The sequence below is a fragment of the Vanessa atalanta genome, chromosome 13, assembly GCF_905147765.1.
Source record: "Vanessa atalanta chromosome 13, ilVanAtal1.2, whole genome shotgun sequence".
Classification (NCBI taxonomy): Eukaryota; Metazoa; Arthropoda; class Insecta; order Lepidoptera; family Nymphalidae; genus Vanessa; species Vanessa atalanta.
The window spans coordinates 4,634,403-4,653,098 of record NC_061883.1 but is presented as its reverse complement, the minus strand read 5'-3'; the positions used below and the strand labels follow the sequence as shown (position 1 = coordinate 4,653,098).

Below are 18,696 nucleotides of genomic sequence, written 5' to 3'. Positions count from 1 at the left end.
TTTTACTTATTTTTGGATAAGTTGTAAAGCTGTATATCAAATTTTTGTATTCCTCAGGTGATATATATAATACATGAAATTATTATTAATATAATTATAAGTTCAACTTTTCAATCATGAGTTACTCGTTACCTGAAGCTACGAATTTAAAACAATAAACAAATGGAAACATGCATTTTAATGAAGTTTAAATTTCATGCATAATGACATGAATAGTTTGATAAAGTTAAGGTTCCGTATTAATAATATCCGTATAAATTTTTCGTCAAAATAAGTGGCTTTGAAGTTATGACTGTTTGCAAGTTACTGAAACCAAAAATACCGTAATTTTTATTTTTGTATATCTGCGTGTTTGTAGGTAATCTTAAAAATGGGTAAAACAAATGTTAATAGTATAATTACTTTTGAGATAGCCTTCTGAGAGCACTCGTCCTTACCGGGAGAGGGGTGTTGTACTATGCAGACGACACTCATCACGGCGAGAGGGCGGAGTTTCCAGGAGTCGGCCCGCTTGGCAAAAGTCAGGACGTCGCTCCTGGTGGACAGCATTGGAATATTGGGCTTGAGGGTCTCCATCTCTAAAACAGAGAGAGAGAGACTCTTATTTCATGGTCATGTAGACCATGAAATAAGAGTCTCTCTAAGGTCAGAAGACGCTATGGCGCTAATATAAGGCGCTATGCGTAGTTTCTCCCCCGGTTGTAAGCATCGCAGTTAGTAGGATGGTTCTTTGTACTCCAGGAACTCCTCAAGGTTGGAGGCTCACTAAGGTGGTGTGTCGGGGCGTCACATGCGCAAGCGATCACGTGATGCCACCCTGAAAAGACGGAGTTGGTACCGCTGGTTTTTTAGTGAGTTAGGGCGCACCAGGCGTTCTCAGCATCGATAACTCCCACATACTTCACCTGGTGGAAACGCGTAAGAGCGTTTTTCCAGAGAGATAAAATAAAATGGGAGATAACCAGTCTTTGAATAAGTTTAGATTTTGTATTGAAATAAAACATTTTTATTACTGTCGGAAAATGTTTCTCATCACATTAGTGAAATCAGTTGGGACTGTAATAACGGGGATACAAAGAACTCGCATTGTATAGAAAACCAGATAGCGACCCTTCTCAAGTTTATTTTCGTTACTCTCGTATTCTTGTTATAAAATTATTTTTTATAAAATCTTTTGGCTTGAATGACCATTAACGTACTGGTAATACAACTGAAAATATAAAATAAAGTAGGGTTGTTGGTTGTGAAATTTTATGAGTATATTTGTATGAAAGTATTTATTATTTTTGAAGTTAAAAACAAAAAAACTGTAATCCTTGTTTTACCCGTACAGTACCAGTTAAGAAATAAATGTAAAAGTTTTACAAAAACTACAACGGAACGCTAAATTCATGAATTGTTTCCAAACATAATTATAAATGAATTTTCGTGTTATTCGACCGACCGAATGATTGTAATTAAAATTATTTTATAAGGTAAATACTTTAAGAGCTGGTAATACTGAATCACGTACCAATATAAAAAGAGATTTATGGTAATAATTATTATTATGTAGCACAAATATAGCTTCCACTTAATTAATAATCTCTCAGTAAATTGTGATCTTGTAACAATGTCGTGTTTTGTTTTAATATTGATTTTAACGAGTGGAGTGTGTAGTTATGAAACAAACATGTTACCAAATAGAACGACGATCGTACATCTATTTGAATGGAAATGGCGTGACGTTGCTGATGAATGCGAGCGGTTTCTTGCACCTAAAGGCTTCGGTGGCGTCCAGGTAATTATTGGTAAAAAATATAAAATTGTAATTTGTATGTTTTTCCTCTATGCTATCTTAATCTATTCATACGATTAGGAAGCCAATTCTATTAGCTTGTAAGGTTATGAAACATACTATTCCTCACAAAAATTAACCTCAGCTTAATCGTAAATGAAGACGAATTCTACTTATAACGATACTACACCGATTCGCAACTGAACCCTTGCGTTGTTAAATTAGAAAAAAAGAAAACGGTTAAACGGCAATGATTATATTACAATTCGATTGCTATAAAGTTTCAGTTTGTTAGCAGGATCGGTCTAGCTAGCTATTAGCTAGCTTGGTCACTTTGGGTGTTCCGTATACGCCATATGACAACAGTAAATACTTAGCTTTACATATGTATCTATAAATGTTTTAGTAGGCCATTATTCTACCTGTGTGAAACCAGGAAATTTAGTACCTAGGAAAAAAGACAAAGTAATTTACAATTTATTTTTTCTGAGTAATGCATATTGAAGATTTGACCAACAGACAGTGCTGTCTTATACCTATTTGATGTACTTCATACATATACCAGTACCGATTTTACTTATAGTTGTGTATTCTGATAAAATTATTTATATATGATTTTGAAAATGAGTATTCTAAAATAATCTATTTTTTTAACCGTGATGAAATCCTCATGAGTACCATAATCTCGGATGATGATGATGGAGGATTATGTCAAGTTTCTACCGACTAAACCGTCACGGTCCGTCTTCGCTCCACAGATAGTAAAGTTGCGGGCATGCTTGCGCATTCAACCAAGACTCCGCTAGCAGCTGTTCGTTTAACGAACTCTTCGTCAAAGACTCCTTATATTTACCTTAAATTTGCTTACATAAGAACATTAATTTGTTTGTTTTATAACTTATTATTGGTATTTTTATTACCTTGGCTTCAAAGATATCTCCGCCTTCCGAAAACCTGGTGATACACAAGGATGGTCAAAGACCTTGGTACGAACGCTACCAAGTAATGTCCTACAAGCTGATAACGAGGTCCGGTGACCAAAATGATTTTCTGGATATGACTAGGAGATGTAACAACGCCGGTGTACGGTAAGAATATAATGATTATAAGTATATATCTAAAAATAATCGAAAACAGTTTTTAATTTAATAACAAAGCAAAATTAAAAATAAAGTTATATATATAAAAATAAATTAAGCGGGTCACTTATCAGTAAAGAGTCATCGCAGCGCTAACACATTTAAACTAAGAAATATTATCTGTTTTTAACGCCATCAATTTGTATCAGGTCTGGAAACACACTTATTGGATATGCTTAATTGTGATAAGGATGGTTATCATGGCCGATTTCATCTGGATATATTATACTTAGTATATAATTGCGTGTGCAAACAAGAATTCGCCCAATCGGATTAAGAAATCCGATCGGGCGAACTGATCCGACAGGAGAAATTTCAGGCGCAGAACGGTTTTACGTTTTTCCAAACTTTCGACTACTTCTGGGAATTTCTCGATGGAAGAGTTCAATAACTTTTTATTGGTCTGAATCTCGACTGGTATTGAGCCCAGTACCACTCTATAAGTTAGCCACTAGACCGACGAAGCAGTCAACAAACATATCTACTGTAGGTGTGAGTTTTGTAATGACACTCGCCCATTCATCCTTAAAATAGATACAGTCAAACAAATAAATAACAGTAACACATACTTACAAATCGAAGTGTTTATACGTTATTCAAGTGAATGTATTAGTTTCACAATGTGACTGTATCCTTGCAAAACTCTCAATACAAAAATGTCATATATAAACATAAGTATTTATTACTGTGATATTACAGGAATTGTGTAATGGTTTTTATTTGTGCCGACAGGACAAATTATTTCGTGATGTCACATGCGCATGTGACCTACGGTCAAATTATAATACGATATTAAAATAATTCCATAGACAGTTACTTCTTCTATTAACTAGTTAAAAATGTTTCCAATATTGAGCACTTTCAAGTAAGTCACAGTTACATCTGTATTTTCTTTTGGATCGGATATGTGGATCCGAACGACCGAATACAATCGAGCTTAGTAAATCTTTTCATCGATCATATAGATACATGTAATAATCAACATAATTTTAATTCTTTTTTTATTATTTTTAATTCTTTTTAAAGATATTAACAGAATTAATTGCATACTCGTATAAATAATCCATTTCAATTGATATTTTATCAGTTTATGGTTAATAAAAACAGCTAGCAACGAAGTGCATAATTACATATGTAGGTAAAGATATTTATATTTGGAAATGATTAATTGATATGTTACAAGTACGTGTGTGATTTGCATTGATACCAGTAATTATCGGTTAGTGAAATGAATTATTATCTCCATACTAGCAATCGCACCATACTAAGCACCACGCAGCATGCACTAGCAGTTTACAGGCGTACCAGAAAGTTATAACTATATTATAAATATGTAAAAAACCTACATTCACATCCGGAAATCCGTCGCACTGAAGATTGTAGGCTACAACCAGCGCGAAAGAAATTGTGCACCATGTGTAATGAGACCACAATGGAGTAGAGTGGTGGAGTAAGCTCCAAACCTTTTTCTCAAAAATGACCCATAGGCCTGTATACCATTTTACGTATCAAGTTACTACTTTATATTAAAAAATGAATTAGTACAAACCTACACGAGTAGATAATTTATTAGTATTCAAAATTACGTGATGGTAACTTTTCTATCAAGACTATGATATACATATTATAAAAAAATAAAATCTCCAACAATCACCAATAACCACACAAATAGCGAAACATGATAACAAAACCTGTTATTGACCGCTAATTGGAACATCGTACGATAATCACACTATATAATCAGACAATATATTTGTATATTTTAAGTCGAATGTATGTAATTGTTCGGTTACTTAAACATCATTACTTCTTATATAATATTAACCAAATCAGGTGGGATTTGGTATTGAACTGTCACGCAACTGTCTACATAATCTTTTGAATGATAATGAGAAACACCCCAAAGATCTACTGCTTAACAAGATTTTTAGTAATTTGAAACTAAAATCTGAGCTAAAAATTCAATTCATTAAGCGTACAAATCTCCCAATGAAATTGCCCGTTGTGTACCTTTATATTATGCAAACATCCTTTCCGAGCTAAGCTTAAGTAATGGTGTCGATGGAGAGGAGGAAGAGGCTCTAAGTACATGTACCAGAATCTATTTAGTAATATTAACATGTTAACCACAGTTGTACTCAAACTTAGCAAACGAAACGTCAATTGTATGCCTTTGATATGTATTTGAGTTCTATAGACATTGTGACCGCGTCATTTGCATGTTAAACAACCTGTTATGTACAGACATGAAGATAATTGTTATAGCGATAGATACTGATAACAAAATAATTTTAGTGCTGTCTTGTATAACTTTGCTTTTTACGATATTTTTTTAAGTTTTGATTTGTTCCAGTTTTTAATGTTCCATTATCTATCGGATGACTTGGTTCATGAATTTAATATGTTCATGTTATACTTTGTAATGTTTGTTAAAACTCTGTTATTTTGTACTTATTAATTTACAAAAACTAGTTTGAATTTAAAGCGGGTGTAACTACGAAACACAGGAACTCATATAATAATGTTATATACCAAAACTTATTCCGAAACGCGAACCATCTTTTGGTGTAAGTTTTATGTAAAGTAGTTTTTCCAGTTAAAAATTATGTAGCTCATTAAATTTGTTTTTAGAATCTACGCCGATGTTGTCGTTAATCATATGACGGGCGCTTACAAAGATAATAAGGGCACCGGTGGGAGCACGGCAGACTTCAACACCTATAATTACACGGGAGTCCCATACATCGAAAAAGATTTTCACTATCCGCATTGCCAAATCAGCAACTACTACGATGTCAATGAGGTTGGTACATATTATAATTATTTATTAAAGCCAGACTTTATTTAAGAATGTATGTGTGCTCATAAAACCACTTTTGAATTGTCATTTTTCAAGATAAATTAAATTTAAAGTTAATCGGACTTTATATTCTACTGAGAAGAACCGGCAAAAATCCAGTAGATTCTCCTTACTATAAAATAACCAAATCTATTTAAATATGGATACATACGTACTTCAAAAATATCTCCTAAGGGACCTATTTAAATAACTAAAATAACTGTATAATTGAATCAATAGATAAGATTAGAATAGAATTAATATTATAATGGATAAATTATAATATTAATTCATATAAAAATATTTTTATAATATGTATCTTTTAATTAAATTCAGGTACGAAACTGTGAACTGTTGAGATTAAAGGATTTGAATCAAACTGAAGAATATGTACGAAAGAAAATAGTCCGATACTTCAATAAACTCATCAAACTCGGTGTAGCTGGTTTTAGGTAATATAATGAAATATTTTTAAAAAAAACCGCCCTACGTACTATTACGATACGAAGAAAAGCAATATGGTCACATCCGATGAGAATGCAGAAAAAAAAACATAAGTATATAAAAACGGTATCAACTATATTGTTTTGTTACCAGTATCAAAAATACGTACAAAATTTTAGCGCAATCGGTTGGTTTTAGTTCAAAATTCGGTTGCAGGATTTAACCCACGCGTGAACCTAACATTACTAACAGGTGAACCTAAATAAAACCGTGTAAAAAGTTTAGTTACGATATAGATCATTTTTTTGTTAAAGTTCAGAATTTATGCAAGTACCTACAGATGTTATATTTTCTAAATCTGTTAATGTCAATTGTAATTCGCAATTCAAATCAGAAAAATCTTAGTAGTATAAGTTTTTAAAAACATAATATAAAATTTTAGTAACAAAACTAAATAAAAATACAGAATCAAATATATGAACAAAATCTTGTTCATATAAATGCTATTATGTCGTATATGTGTGCTCATATTATACCCTCTAGACTAATATTAAAGTTATCTAATCTAACTGTATGAACAGGATCTTCGTTAAAATTTTAAGCGCGTTTTGACTAACTAAATATTTCTGTTGTCTGTATAAATTTAAAGACTGGGATTTACGTTGAGCTTTAAACTTTGAGTGAATCTTTATAACTCGTTTTATTATATTTTTAAATTTTAATCTTTAGTATCAGTTATAAGCCGAAGATGCTTGATATTTGTATAGTATTATATTGTTTTTTTAGAGAAATTTAAATGATTGGCATAACATTTGTCACTTTTAACATGAGTCTCACAGCATATCATTTCAAGATATCATCATGTTAACATGTTTGTAGAATTAAATGTCTGTGCGTGTGTAACATCAATGTACTTCAAGTTCACTGGGATAGATTATATTAGAGCTTTTAAGGGGGACAGCGCGTACGCAGTCCCCACTACCAAAAATTACGCGTCCGAGTTATCCGCATTAGGGATAATCGCAGAGGTCAACCCATCCGCAGTGCAATGGATAGGCCTCGCTCTGGGGGAACCGCCTTCATGATCACGGTGTCCCCTACGCCAGGTAAGTATGCTTAAACCGGCTCAAACCCGCGGTAGTCATAGTTCACGCGAAAATCTGGCAAGCGCGATTCAGAAAACAGCATGTAACGTACAGCGCCATCTAGATAATACGATCGTAAATGGTGCCACCTGATAGTTCATCTGGCGCTCTCATCGTCATCTCTCTGTAATCTCTATAATAATATCAACTAAGCTCTAACGCTACTGAAGCCAGTTTATTTTGGATACTCTTTTTAATACACGCTGCAGAAACTATATAGGAAACTTAATTTTTCTGTATGATGATATAATTATGTTTTGTGGATAAGCATTTCAAGACGGTTGTTTCAAAGGAACTTACATATCGTCGATTGCAAAATGTTCTTCATTACAGTGTATTTATTACTTTTAATAATACTATCTTAGCCAGCAAAAGTAGCACTCAACTTCGATTCTAAAATGTACATTCATCTTTTTTAGCTCCCTTTAAAAAGACTATAATAATAAATTTAGTACGAAGTCATATAATTATTTAGCTTTTAATTAATATTGTCTTCAGAATCGACGCAGCCAAACACATGTGGCCAAGCGATCTCAAAGAGATTTATAAGCAGCTTAATAATTTGAACCCCGAATATGGATTTGTTCCAAGAACGAAGCCTTATATTTACCAAGAGGTTATTTACAATAATGGAGAACCAATTCATCCTGAGGAGTACACGCCTTTCGGTGATGTCACTGAATTCAGGGTAAGGAGTTTGTATATAAACTTAAAATAAAGAAACCAATCGTAAAGATCCAAATGAGGTTAGATTCCGAAAATGCTTATTTTCGCTCCGAAATCAAGGAAAATTATTCTTGAACGATGTCTTATTTTGGGTAGTTTAATTGGGTATTATCGTAAATTTAGCTAATTATTTAGAAGCTAATAATATTGAAACGAATGCAGTAAACATATGTGCCTATTGCTCAATCATGCCTTTTATTCAGTTTCTAGAATTGTGTGTATCTGATATGTATTTAGATTTTTAATTTCCATCTGATCTAGAATTTTCTACAATAAGCTAATCTTGATACTTGTAGTATTCTTATAAAGCAGTCCTTTATGAGATTAATTTGCCGTTCCATAGATATATTAGTAATACAGATAAGAACAAGTCAAACGATTAGTCTTATTTGTAAAATTAAATTAATTAAATTAAATTAAATATTTCTTTATTCCAGGCAATTTCAAACCCATAAGATACACAAGACCAACATACATTAAAATTTTAAAAATAATAATAAAAAGAAATATACAATAAAAATAATATTAACAAAATAAAATAGAACATTTAAAAAACTTAACCTAAACGAAATTAAGAATAACTATAAGTCTTTTCTCTCTCTTTTTAGATGAACGGTTTGGAATACTGAGGACAGAATGCTATTGTTACTCATGGCTACTCTGCTGTAGAATGAGACCCTGAGTTTCTGTAGTAGCGCGGCAAAACTTGCAACTCTGCTCTCGGCGAACATGTCAGTCGCACTACACCGCCAGGGCAAGTTCATCATCACCCGGAATGCGTTATTATATTGTACACGAAGAGTGTTATAGGCACTCCTCGTGTACCGGTACCAGAGTTGGCTGGTGTATAACGACTGACAGTACGCCTTGAACAGCGTTACCTTCACTTGATTGGAACAGTGGTAGAAACGTCTGGCTAGCATGTTACTTCTACAGGCTATACTGCGCCTCTGTCGTTCCAAATCGTCATCATCCAATAAATTATCAGCTACAATATGTCCCAGATATTTAAATTTCGTAACAATTTTTAACACTGTTCCACATAAACTTATCGGCAATATTACATCAGGGCCTTTCTTATATTTAAATATCATAACTTCTGTTTTCTTTACATTGTATGTTAGGTGGTGTCTAGTAGCATACTTCTCACATATATTTATTAATTGCCTAATGCCGTTGACCGACGGACTAAGCAGCACCATGTCGTCCGCATAACTTAGGTTATTAACGCGCACTCCACCGACCTGGCATCCGACTCTCATGCTGCTCAGTTCCTCAATCAACTCGTTTATGTACAGGTTAAATAAGACCGGCGAAGTCAAACCGCCCTGCCTCACTCCACTTGTTAACCTATACGTCTCTGACAGAGTATTATTCCATTTCACCTGATTTATTTGATTGGCATACCAGTATTCTAAAATATTTATTATTTTAGGTGGTACTTTGGTTTTCCTTAATTTGTGCCATAGTATATTATAATTTATTGTATCAAAAGCACGGCTCAAATCCAAAAAGCATGAATAAACTGTGGTGCCCCTATTCAAATACTCATACACTGTATTTTTTAGAGTAAAAATGGCTAAATCGGTGGATGACCCTCGTCGGAAACCAAATTGTGCATTATGTAATTGTATATAGTTTTCATTTAGATGTTTCATGATTATCTTTTCAAATATTTTAGAAATTATAGTAGCCAAAGAAATAGGTCGGTAATTTGAGGAGCTGGACACATCGCCCGTTCTATTTTTTATAACAGGAACAACAATAGTTTTCATAAAATCTGCAGGTAAATAGCTATGTTCGATACATGAATTGAAAAAGGTAGTCAGCTTCTCAAAAAGTAACTCAGGTGCAAATAAAAGGTGCTCGACGCTGAGCCCATCGTGGCCCGGAGACTTGCCGCGCTTCATGCGCGCGACACACTGGTATACGTCGTCCGCTGCGACGCGCAGCGTTATGCAGCACTCCTCTGCGGTCTCCGAGCCACCATGGGCCCATGGCCCACGAGTCGCCTCTACATTTTGATTATTAGAACTGATAGACTGGGACTGCATCGGAGGATTAAATTTATTTACAAACAAGTTAGCTATATTAGATGGGTCTTGGTTTCCTTCAACAGTCAAAGGCCTATTTGTCTTATAATTTAGTTTATTGGTTTCTTTCCAGAAATTCCCGAAGTCTTTATTACTTCTGTACGTGGCTATAATATCCATTTTTATTTTAGTTTCATTTAATTGACACCATTTAATTTTATTTTTAAAAATTCTTTTGCTATGTTTCATATCGTTATATACATTACCCTGCGTAGGTCGCCCATAAAAATTCCACAGCTGATAGTATTGCCTAGCTATAGCGTGGCAATCTTTAACATGATGGTTCCAACCAATGACTGGTTTTTTGTTGTTACGTAGTTTGCCCTGATATGACTGCTTGGCAGCTTTTTTAATACTATTTACTATCTGCTTATAATATGTATCAATTAACCTATGATGATGGTGACAATCATTGCATGAACCTACTTTACAGGTGATAGTGGGCCACTCATACGAATCCAAATACTTAAAACATAAGTTTGCATAATTACATTTCTGTTCCGGATTCCTAGTACCCCATATCACTCTATTGATTGAGTGACTGTGTGACTTATCTATCTTTGGTATTAACATATCAATATTGCATTTAATGATCATAGGGAAATGATCTGAATAATATATATCATTTAAAACATAAATACTATCAACAATATTTAAACCAGCCTCAGTAACAATACAGTGATCTAACCAACTCGTAGTGCCGTGCGCGTCACTTAAATACGTAAATGAATTCGATGATGTGCCAACCAAAGCAAGATCGGCACACACCCAACTTTGGTCATTACAGAAATCTAACATCTTACCCCCGAATAAACTACTGGAGCGCGATACATCCGCATTAAAATCACCAAGCACTAACACTGTTTCAGTATCGTTCGTTTCGATAACCGCACTAATGACACCCAAACATTCCGTAAACAAAGGTAGATGGTCCGCGTCCTCCGTAGGCATATATACCGACATTACTATGAAGCTGCGGCCGCCGGCAAGCTGAATACACACAGCCGCGACGCGCGTCGATCCGGTGTCGATTACTCTTACATTCGGATACACAGACTTTTTCCATAATATAGCTACTCCCCCGTAAGGTCGTCCTTTTAGTACGCCCGTCGTCGTATCTACCGCTGAGACTCCGTTACTAGAAAAATCGGGATGTATTTTGTCTAGGTAACCCAGGTCTTCTGGAAGTAGCCAATGCTCTTGGAGTGCAATAATGTCATGTTCTTCACATAGGTCGGTTATATGGTTAACACATCGTTTTATAGATCTACAGTTAAAAGAGACCATGCTAGTTCTCATTATTAGGTCTAGGATTGTCTTCCTTATAAAACTTGCGTTTAAACGTGAATTTCCTATATTCTACTCCACACGGCCAGAACTCAGCGCTAAGAAAAACGCTTTCCTGGTCTTGTTTAATCGTAACTTTAAATGAGGAAAATATAGTATCTTTATATTGAACAAGTTTTTCAACCTTTATGACCGTGTGTCCACAATCTTTAATAAAATCGTAGATGTCATTTTCCGTGGTATGTTTATCAAATCGAGAGGCGTATATGTAAGATAATTTGGGTACTATTTTAAGTTTATTGGAGGTTAATGTAGCTTTTCCCTGCTGATTGGGGTTTTTGTTGCCTGTGTAAGTCTTTTTCTTCTTCTTGTTATTCACGACAGTCGTAAAAGTATCATTAAAATTTATTTCATCCAATGTATTATCTATTAGTTCCGTCGTATTCACAGAGCGGTCAGTTCGTCGCCTGGATTGAGTTTTATTTGAATTTCGCAATTCGGTAGGCTTAGGAGTGATAGTTATATCGTTCTCGGTGCGATCAGCTGATGGGGTCACACGAACAGGTGCAAGCGTAAGCACGGGCAGCGACGTTGTAGCGGGCGCGGGGGGCGGCTCTCTTACAGAAGCAGTGGCAAGCGCAGCGTTGCCGCTCTGCGCGGGCGCGAGGAAGGACAACGGTGTCGACGACGGAACGCAACACGGCGCATGCGTGTTGGTTGCTAACTCACTCGGGACGTGCTTGGCTTCGTTATTTGAAAAAAAGCCGTTGCAAGATTTTGCGCCAATCTGTTTCTCACTTTGTGTTTTAATGTTTTCTATCTCTAGCTGTAATTGAAATAACTCAGATGCTTTAACGTAATCTGTTTGAATACAGTGAATGTTTTGTTTAAGCACTAAAATATCTTTTAGTAAGCTCGTTACGTCCACGTAGTCGAATGTCACCGGCGGAAGACGGTGAAGATCTTTCGCAACGAAGGTGGGCAGTGAAGCGGGCTCGTTTTCTTTTAGAACTTTAATAATATCCTGTAATAAACGCTTGTTCTTCCCGTCCCCTTTTCTTGTAGAACGACAGTTTGCTGCTTCGAAGAGAATGGTTTTAGCAGTAGAAATGTCCGCGTCATTAAAGTTAGATTCACATATTTGCACCAAACTTATTTCGTCCATAACATCAATTTTACATTGTAAAAAGCACAGTAATTCATTTACAACTAGATTATTGCAATGATTCGACAATGACATTTTATTTAATAATTCGTTATTTAGGCGAGTAGGTAGTACAGGTGCGTTGCCGCACAACCGTACGCGGAAGTGGCGCGCGGGGGAATATAAGAAGTTAAAATTATTAATAATTTGTTATGGTCGTTTCCATAACCTGAAAAATAAAATAAAAAATAAATATTATATTAGGGTCAGTACTATAACAGGTACACGGGACACTATCTATCCTTGGTTGCAGTGACGACAAAGGTATCTTAAAAACAGATGGACCATTTGCTCATCTGCCTTCCTAAATAAAATAATATGTGGTGTTTTAAGAAATGTTATCGTACCTTCTGTTGTACCAGATTTTTAACAAAGGTCACTTTTAATTTGAACTCTGGGGGAAATTCTCTCGCAAACAGGTCAAGGCACATTCGGCGACACAGTGACATTAATTTCTGGAGATCGGCCTTTGTTTAGACTCTTTTATAGAAATAAAAATGGTGTTAAAATATCTCGAAATATTTTAATGGTGTACTCCTATTTAAGGTTGGATCGGAACTTACGAACGTATTTCGCGGTAAAAATGCAATGAAATGGCTAATATCTTGGGGAGAACATTGGAACCTATTGCCTCGTGAATCAGCTTTAACTTTTATTGACAACCATGATACTCAGAGGAGCAATGACGTCCTGACATATAAAGAATCTAAAGCTTATAAGGTAATAGAGTGAAACTCTGTGATCTACAACTGAACAAAGGCCTAAACTCTAAGGCTCTAAACTCCGTCATCAGATGCAACAGTTTCGTTTTTTTTTTACAGCCATGCAAAATATTTTTATATTTTAGCGTTCATCTATACCTTTACCATTTACCTATTTCTTTTTGTTTTGGAATATAGCATGCGTGAATTGAAATTAAACAAATTTCACTGTACATAATTGGAAAAAAGATTTTATGAATCGATTTAGTAGACTAATTTATACAAATTCCACATTAAGCTGCATGTAAGCTTACTATCGGTGAAAACAGCAGACAGTCGAAATAAAAAAATATGTTTTTTTTTATCTCTGATGAAAGTTGAAACTGTATGCAAATTTTTGGTATAAAATATTATTGAACTGTACCACATAAAAGTGATACCGAATCCAATTTATCCAAATATGCGAGAACATTTTTTTGTAAAAATGTAGATTAAAATTGCTTATTTTAGTTTTTTAAAGAAGTATCTGACAAAGGCTATGTTCACTCCGACATAATATTATATCGTAGAAAATGTGTAAAAAGTATCTTACACTGGTCTAAGGATTAATCTATAAGGAAGATTAAATAAGGTATAACATGAGAATTTCGAAGAAATAATAAGGATTATGTTTAACAAGTAATGAAGAATAGCCGGAATTCCTACGTTATGATGGATTTCTCATGGAATTCTCAATTTTGTCTAGAACTACTTTATTCTATCCGTTTTTATTAATCTCATACTAAGCTTTGATTTATTTCTCAATATATTTACAGAAATATATTTTTGATAAAATTTCAAATATTTTATGATTTTATTCTTCAACGATTTTCAGACAACTCAATAAATCACGCTTTATCTTAGTAACTTGTGCCTTTTTATTTAGGCAGCTATAGCGTTCCTATTAGCACACCCATATGGCAAGCCACGTGTCATGAGTAGCTACTTCTTTGATAACAGCGAGCAAGGCCCGCCGTCTGATGGAAACGAAAATATTATCACACCATTCATTAATGAAGTACGTTTTTTTTTTAAATTCCATTTTTTTTATTTAAGTTTGTTAATTTGCGCTCACTATATATTGATTTTGACTATAAAGCAAATCAAAGTATCCTATATTTTGTGATCTTTCGTGTAATCTCTAATATTTTTATTTATGACGCAATGAGTTTTCGCTAATGAAAACGATTAAGTTTTATGTTTAGATAACTTAAAACATAACTATAAAAAGTTAATTTTCTCAGACACCAGGGAATTAAAAAAGTTTTTCGCTACTATTATTAAAGTTATTGCATATTGAATAAAACTTTTTAAGAAATTTTCTTGCAATCTTAAAAATCCAATTAAGAATATTTTCTTGTTTAAAATATCATTTTTCATGTTTGAATTTGGTTTTTCTTGGTTAATGAAAACCAAAATATATTTATAGCGTTTCACAATGCATATTAGTTTCCAACAAAATGACAGTCGAAAACGTGTATGGAATAAATACGGCTATGTCAGTTGGCTGCAAAATATATTAGATTTTCATTAAGAATCTCATTGTTACTATTAACAGGATGATACGTGTGGTAACGGTTGGGTGTGCGAGCATCGATGGCGCCAAATATACAACATGATATCCTTCAGGAACGCCGTTGGTGATGCCAACGTTGGACATTGGTGGGATAATGGAAACAAGCAAATTGCTTTCGCGAGGGGTAGACTAGGTTTTATCGTATTTAATGGTGATGACGTTGAATTGAATCAAAACTTGCAGGTATATAATAATATAATAATAATAATAATTCTTTGTTTGCATTAAACATGATAAACATTTATACAAATTTGTTAATACTTATAAATGTTAAGTCATCTACATATGAAGAATTATTATTAGCCATTTTATCATTTATATGTAATTCAAATATCATTACAATAATTTAAAACTAATAGCAATAATGACATCAAAATTATCACATCAAAAAGTCCAATAATATTTCGTACATTAAAATCCAATCAAAAAGATGTCATTTATCTAAGCCCAAATGCACGATACTTGTTTAAATAATATTTGTTGCTTAATATACTAGAATGAATAGATAACGAAAAGTTATTAAATTATGAGACGGGAGTAAAAATTTAGGAATCGTAAATTTTGCTACAAAGTTTAAAGAGTTATTATTTTACTGTATATGTAAATAAAATTGGTCTTCACCTGCCAAGAAATATTAACAATTCGATTCATCGTTAATATTCCGAACCTTGGGATTTGGGAACCAAGATGTAACCTTTTGTATAGTTACACTACCTCACTCACCTTTCACGCCGGAACACAAAAATACTAAGTATTGCTGTTTGGCGGTAGAATAGTTCACGAGGGATCGGTATTGGGTACGGACTTACACAAAGCCCTACCATCAAGGTAATGTTGCGCTGTGTTGGGTACAATGGATCATCCGTAACTTCAACAGCGATTTTATACTATTGCTGCCACATTATAATGGAATAAAAGTAAAGGGCAGCTGTTTCCCTTAAGTCCATTTTATTATGTCCTGCTTTACTGGGTAAAGGCATGTGTTTCTGTTAAGAAGATTTTGCGACCACACTATTTCTATACCAATTTTATGTTTTATATATCTTCGCTGCTAGCTTCCTAGATAATTTTGAAATAAAATTAGTATCAAATTTTAAAAGGTACTTAACCAAGTCCTATATAATAATTGGGTCGTGTTGGTTCATTGCAAATTTGTAATCTAACCAATTATCTCTTGTAAATGAATTCTAAACCAGTTCCACCCGAACCCAATTATTGGAAATTTCGGAAATATTCTTTACGTTAGGATAGGTTTTTTTTTTAATTTATCATTTAATTACGTTTTCTTTTTATGTGATTGAGATTATATTTCTTAAGTGTGTGTACGGTAAAATTTGTTATTTAGACAGGTTTACCACAAGGCAGATATTGTGACGTTATATCTGGTAAGAACATTGGTGGAAAATGTTCTGGAGCGACTGTAAGTGTAGATATGAACGGCCGTGCACATTTCTACATATCACAGTACGCTGAAGATATGCATATCGCTTTACATGTTGGGATAGAGGTAAGAACCTTTCCTTAAGGATTACTGCTAGTAGATTTTGTCGAATTGCATAATTTTGTAGCTTTAATTTAGGTAGGATTATCTAGGATTACTCGAAACTCGCCGCAGTACTCGATCATGAAATGTTAGCAAGTGATTGACATTATAGCATTTTAAGTTTGCAACATAATTAACACGAGTGAGATATTATGTTGGTCTTACACGCCTATTGTTTAGTCACCTATATTTTTGTAATTTATTTTTCAGTCAAAATTGTGATCGAGTGACAAGTGAGAGCCGTACTGAATTACGAGATTGAATAAATAATAATGCATAAGATGTGTTTTTTATTTATTTCTCTTCTTAAAAATGTACTATAAAAGTAATAATATTCTATAATATTATATTTTTGAATTTAAAAGGGATTCAATCAAGAAGAAAACTTTCACTTATGGTTTAATAATAACTTCTAATTTTTATTATATAATATTAAATTTAATTCTAAATTTAATTTTATATAATATTAGTACCTATATAAGAGAAATAGATGGAATATCTATTTTTCCAAGAAAATGCTAGATTAACGATATAAACATTTTATTCTCACTATGATCTATTTTAAACAATCGTCTTAATAACACTTTCAGCATAAGAAAAATGTAAAAACGACTATACCAAAATTTTGAAAAATTAATAAATGTTTGTTAGATAATATATTCTTACTGATTTTATCTCATGACTCGGTTGTCATACCGCTCACCCAATTTTAAAGACTCACCATTCCCCTTTTTTAATTATAGTTCAAAACTGCTTGGGGCAGATAAAATTGAAAAAACTATTTTATAAAAAAAAATATAATTAATTAAATAGACTTCGAAATTGTTGTTAATCGATTAGTAAACCCTTAAGCTCTTCTATGATATAAATCTAATTTATAATTTATATATCAGTTAGCAAAGCAATAAATCTTTTAATGAATTTCATAGACAAAGTGTTTTTTTTTATGAATATAAAAATGGTAGAAAATAATATGATATTAAATGTAAAAACTGGCGCTCGGGATGTCTGGCTAAATCCAAAGTTGTCGTTGAGTCACGATCTTCATAGCCCGTATAAAAGAGATTGAAAAACTATATTAATATAAAAAGGTTCACTCTATACAACGACCGCATAGTTTCGCTTCAATTAAATTATCTGTTGCTTTATCATTTTTGGTATATATTCTATATTTAAAATTTAAAAAGTCCCAGAGTGAAATTGAGATCATCGAGATAGTATCGGTTCACAGAGCATTATGATTCTATGATATACTATAACAACTATTTGAATATAGGTTATTTTTTATACTGAAACATTAAATACAGTAATGCTTTCGTTTGTTTTGGTTGTTTGTTGGAAGAAGTAAAAAATTATAATGAGGAAATGTCAAGAGAATATTTTTGACAACTGGATACAATAGACGAATTCTTTATCTTCATGCGACTGTCTTTTCATACCTTTTGTTCAATGACAGCTTATTAACGTCCCGCTATTTAACGAATACCTCTGATCTTGTTAGGAGAACGTTTGGATTTCGATTTCGAACGATAATTTTCTACAAATGAGATGAATTACAAAATAGGTTGTATATCAGAACTTAAATGACATATCTCAATAATACGAACAACAATATACTACTAATCTATTATCAACATAGAGTAATCAAAATCAGTATTATCTCGACGCGTGTCGCATTAGACGGATGCGTAATTACTAAACGATAATGAACTGCTATCCTCTGTGACGCGATTGGATCCTGTTGTCATCGCTTATCGTCATTACCGTATTACTTTAGCGGCACATACCAGACTTATGTTGCTAATGATTACTATTAATAAAGATGAGATTACTACTGGCAAGTTTTAGAACTAGCTTGTAATTTTACAAAGCATTGTTCCAAAAAATGTATTTAAAAATCGACATTGTGCGATTAATCTTATCAGCTGGCTATCCCCTGTGTTACAGATGAATGGTGATCTCTCATTATTAACTTTCGCTACTAAGATAATGTTTCAAAGGAATTAAGTCAACTTAACATTAACTTTAAATGATATCGAATAGACATATTATACCTTCTCCTCAAAGGGAAAGGAGGCTTTAGCCCATCAGTGGGAAATTTACAGACTGTTAATGTAAAAAATAAATGAAAAGCTTTGTGCAACAAAATTACTTTTGCAAATTTAAATACCAAAATTGAAACA

General features: G+C 33.3%; 1 protein-coding gene and 1 non-coding gene across 3 annotated transcripts; one reads left to right on the top strand and one right to left on the bottom strand.

The window, feature by feature from the left end:
- Positions 1 to 1,538: 1,538 nt before the first annotated feature.
- On the top strand, positions 1,539 to 16,789 carry LOC125068161 (alpha-amylase-like). 2 transcript variants are annotated; one of them, XR_007119769.1, is made up of 10 exons: positions 1,539 to 1,780; positions 2,711 to 2,865; positions 5,548 to 5,719; positions 6,092 to 6,207; positions 7,843 to 8,032; positions 13,201 to 13,374; positions 14,281 to 14,412; positions 14,953 to 15,153; positions 16,320 to 16,477; positions 16,724 to 16,789. XR_007119769.1 is itself a non-coding variant. In XM_047677199.1 (10 exons), the coding sequence occupies exons 1-10, from the start codon at positions 1,613 to 1,615 to the stop codon at positions 16,733 to 16,735; spliced, it is 1,482 nt and encodes a 493-aa protein (XP_047533155.1). In that variant the 5' UTR covers positions 1,539 to 1,612; the 3' UTR covers positions 16,736 to 16,789. The 2 variants fall into 2 exon arrangements, 1 of the variants encoding a protein (XP_047533155.1); XM_047677199.1 differs by having other exon boundaries at positions 16,316 to 16,477.
- Positions 7,152 to 7,313, bottom strand: LOC125068552. The gene has a single exon (XR_007119780.1). It is a non-coding gene; the product is annotated as a U1 spliceosomal RNA (small nuclear RNA).
- Positions 16,790 to 18,696: the final 1,907 nt, after the last annotated feature.

Bases quoted from the DNA above. Each gene is read 5' to 3' on its own strand.
- LOC125068161 (XM_047677199.1), top strand. From the start codon at position 1,613: ATGTCGTGTTTTGTTTTAATATTGATTTTAACGAGTGGAGTGTGTAGT. The intron at 1,781-2,710 runs GTAATTATTGGT...TTGGCTTCAAAG, and splicing joins AAGGCTTCGGTGGCGTCCAG to ATATCTCCGCCTTCCGAAAA. The intron at 2,866-5,547 runs GTAAGAATATAA...ATTTGTTTTTAG, and splicing joins TGTAACAACGCCGGTGTACG to AATCTACGCCGATGTTGTCG.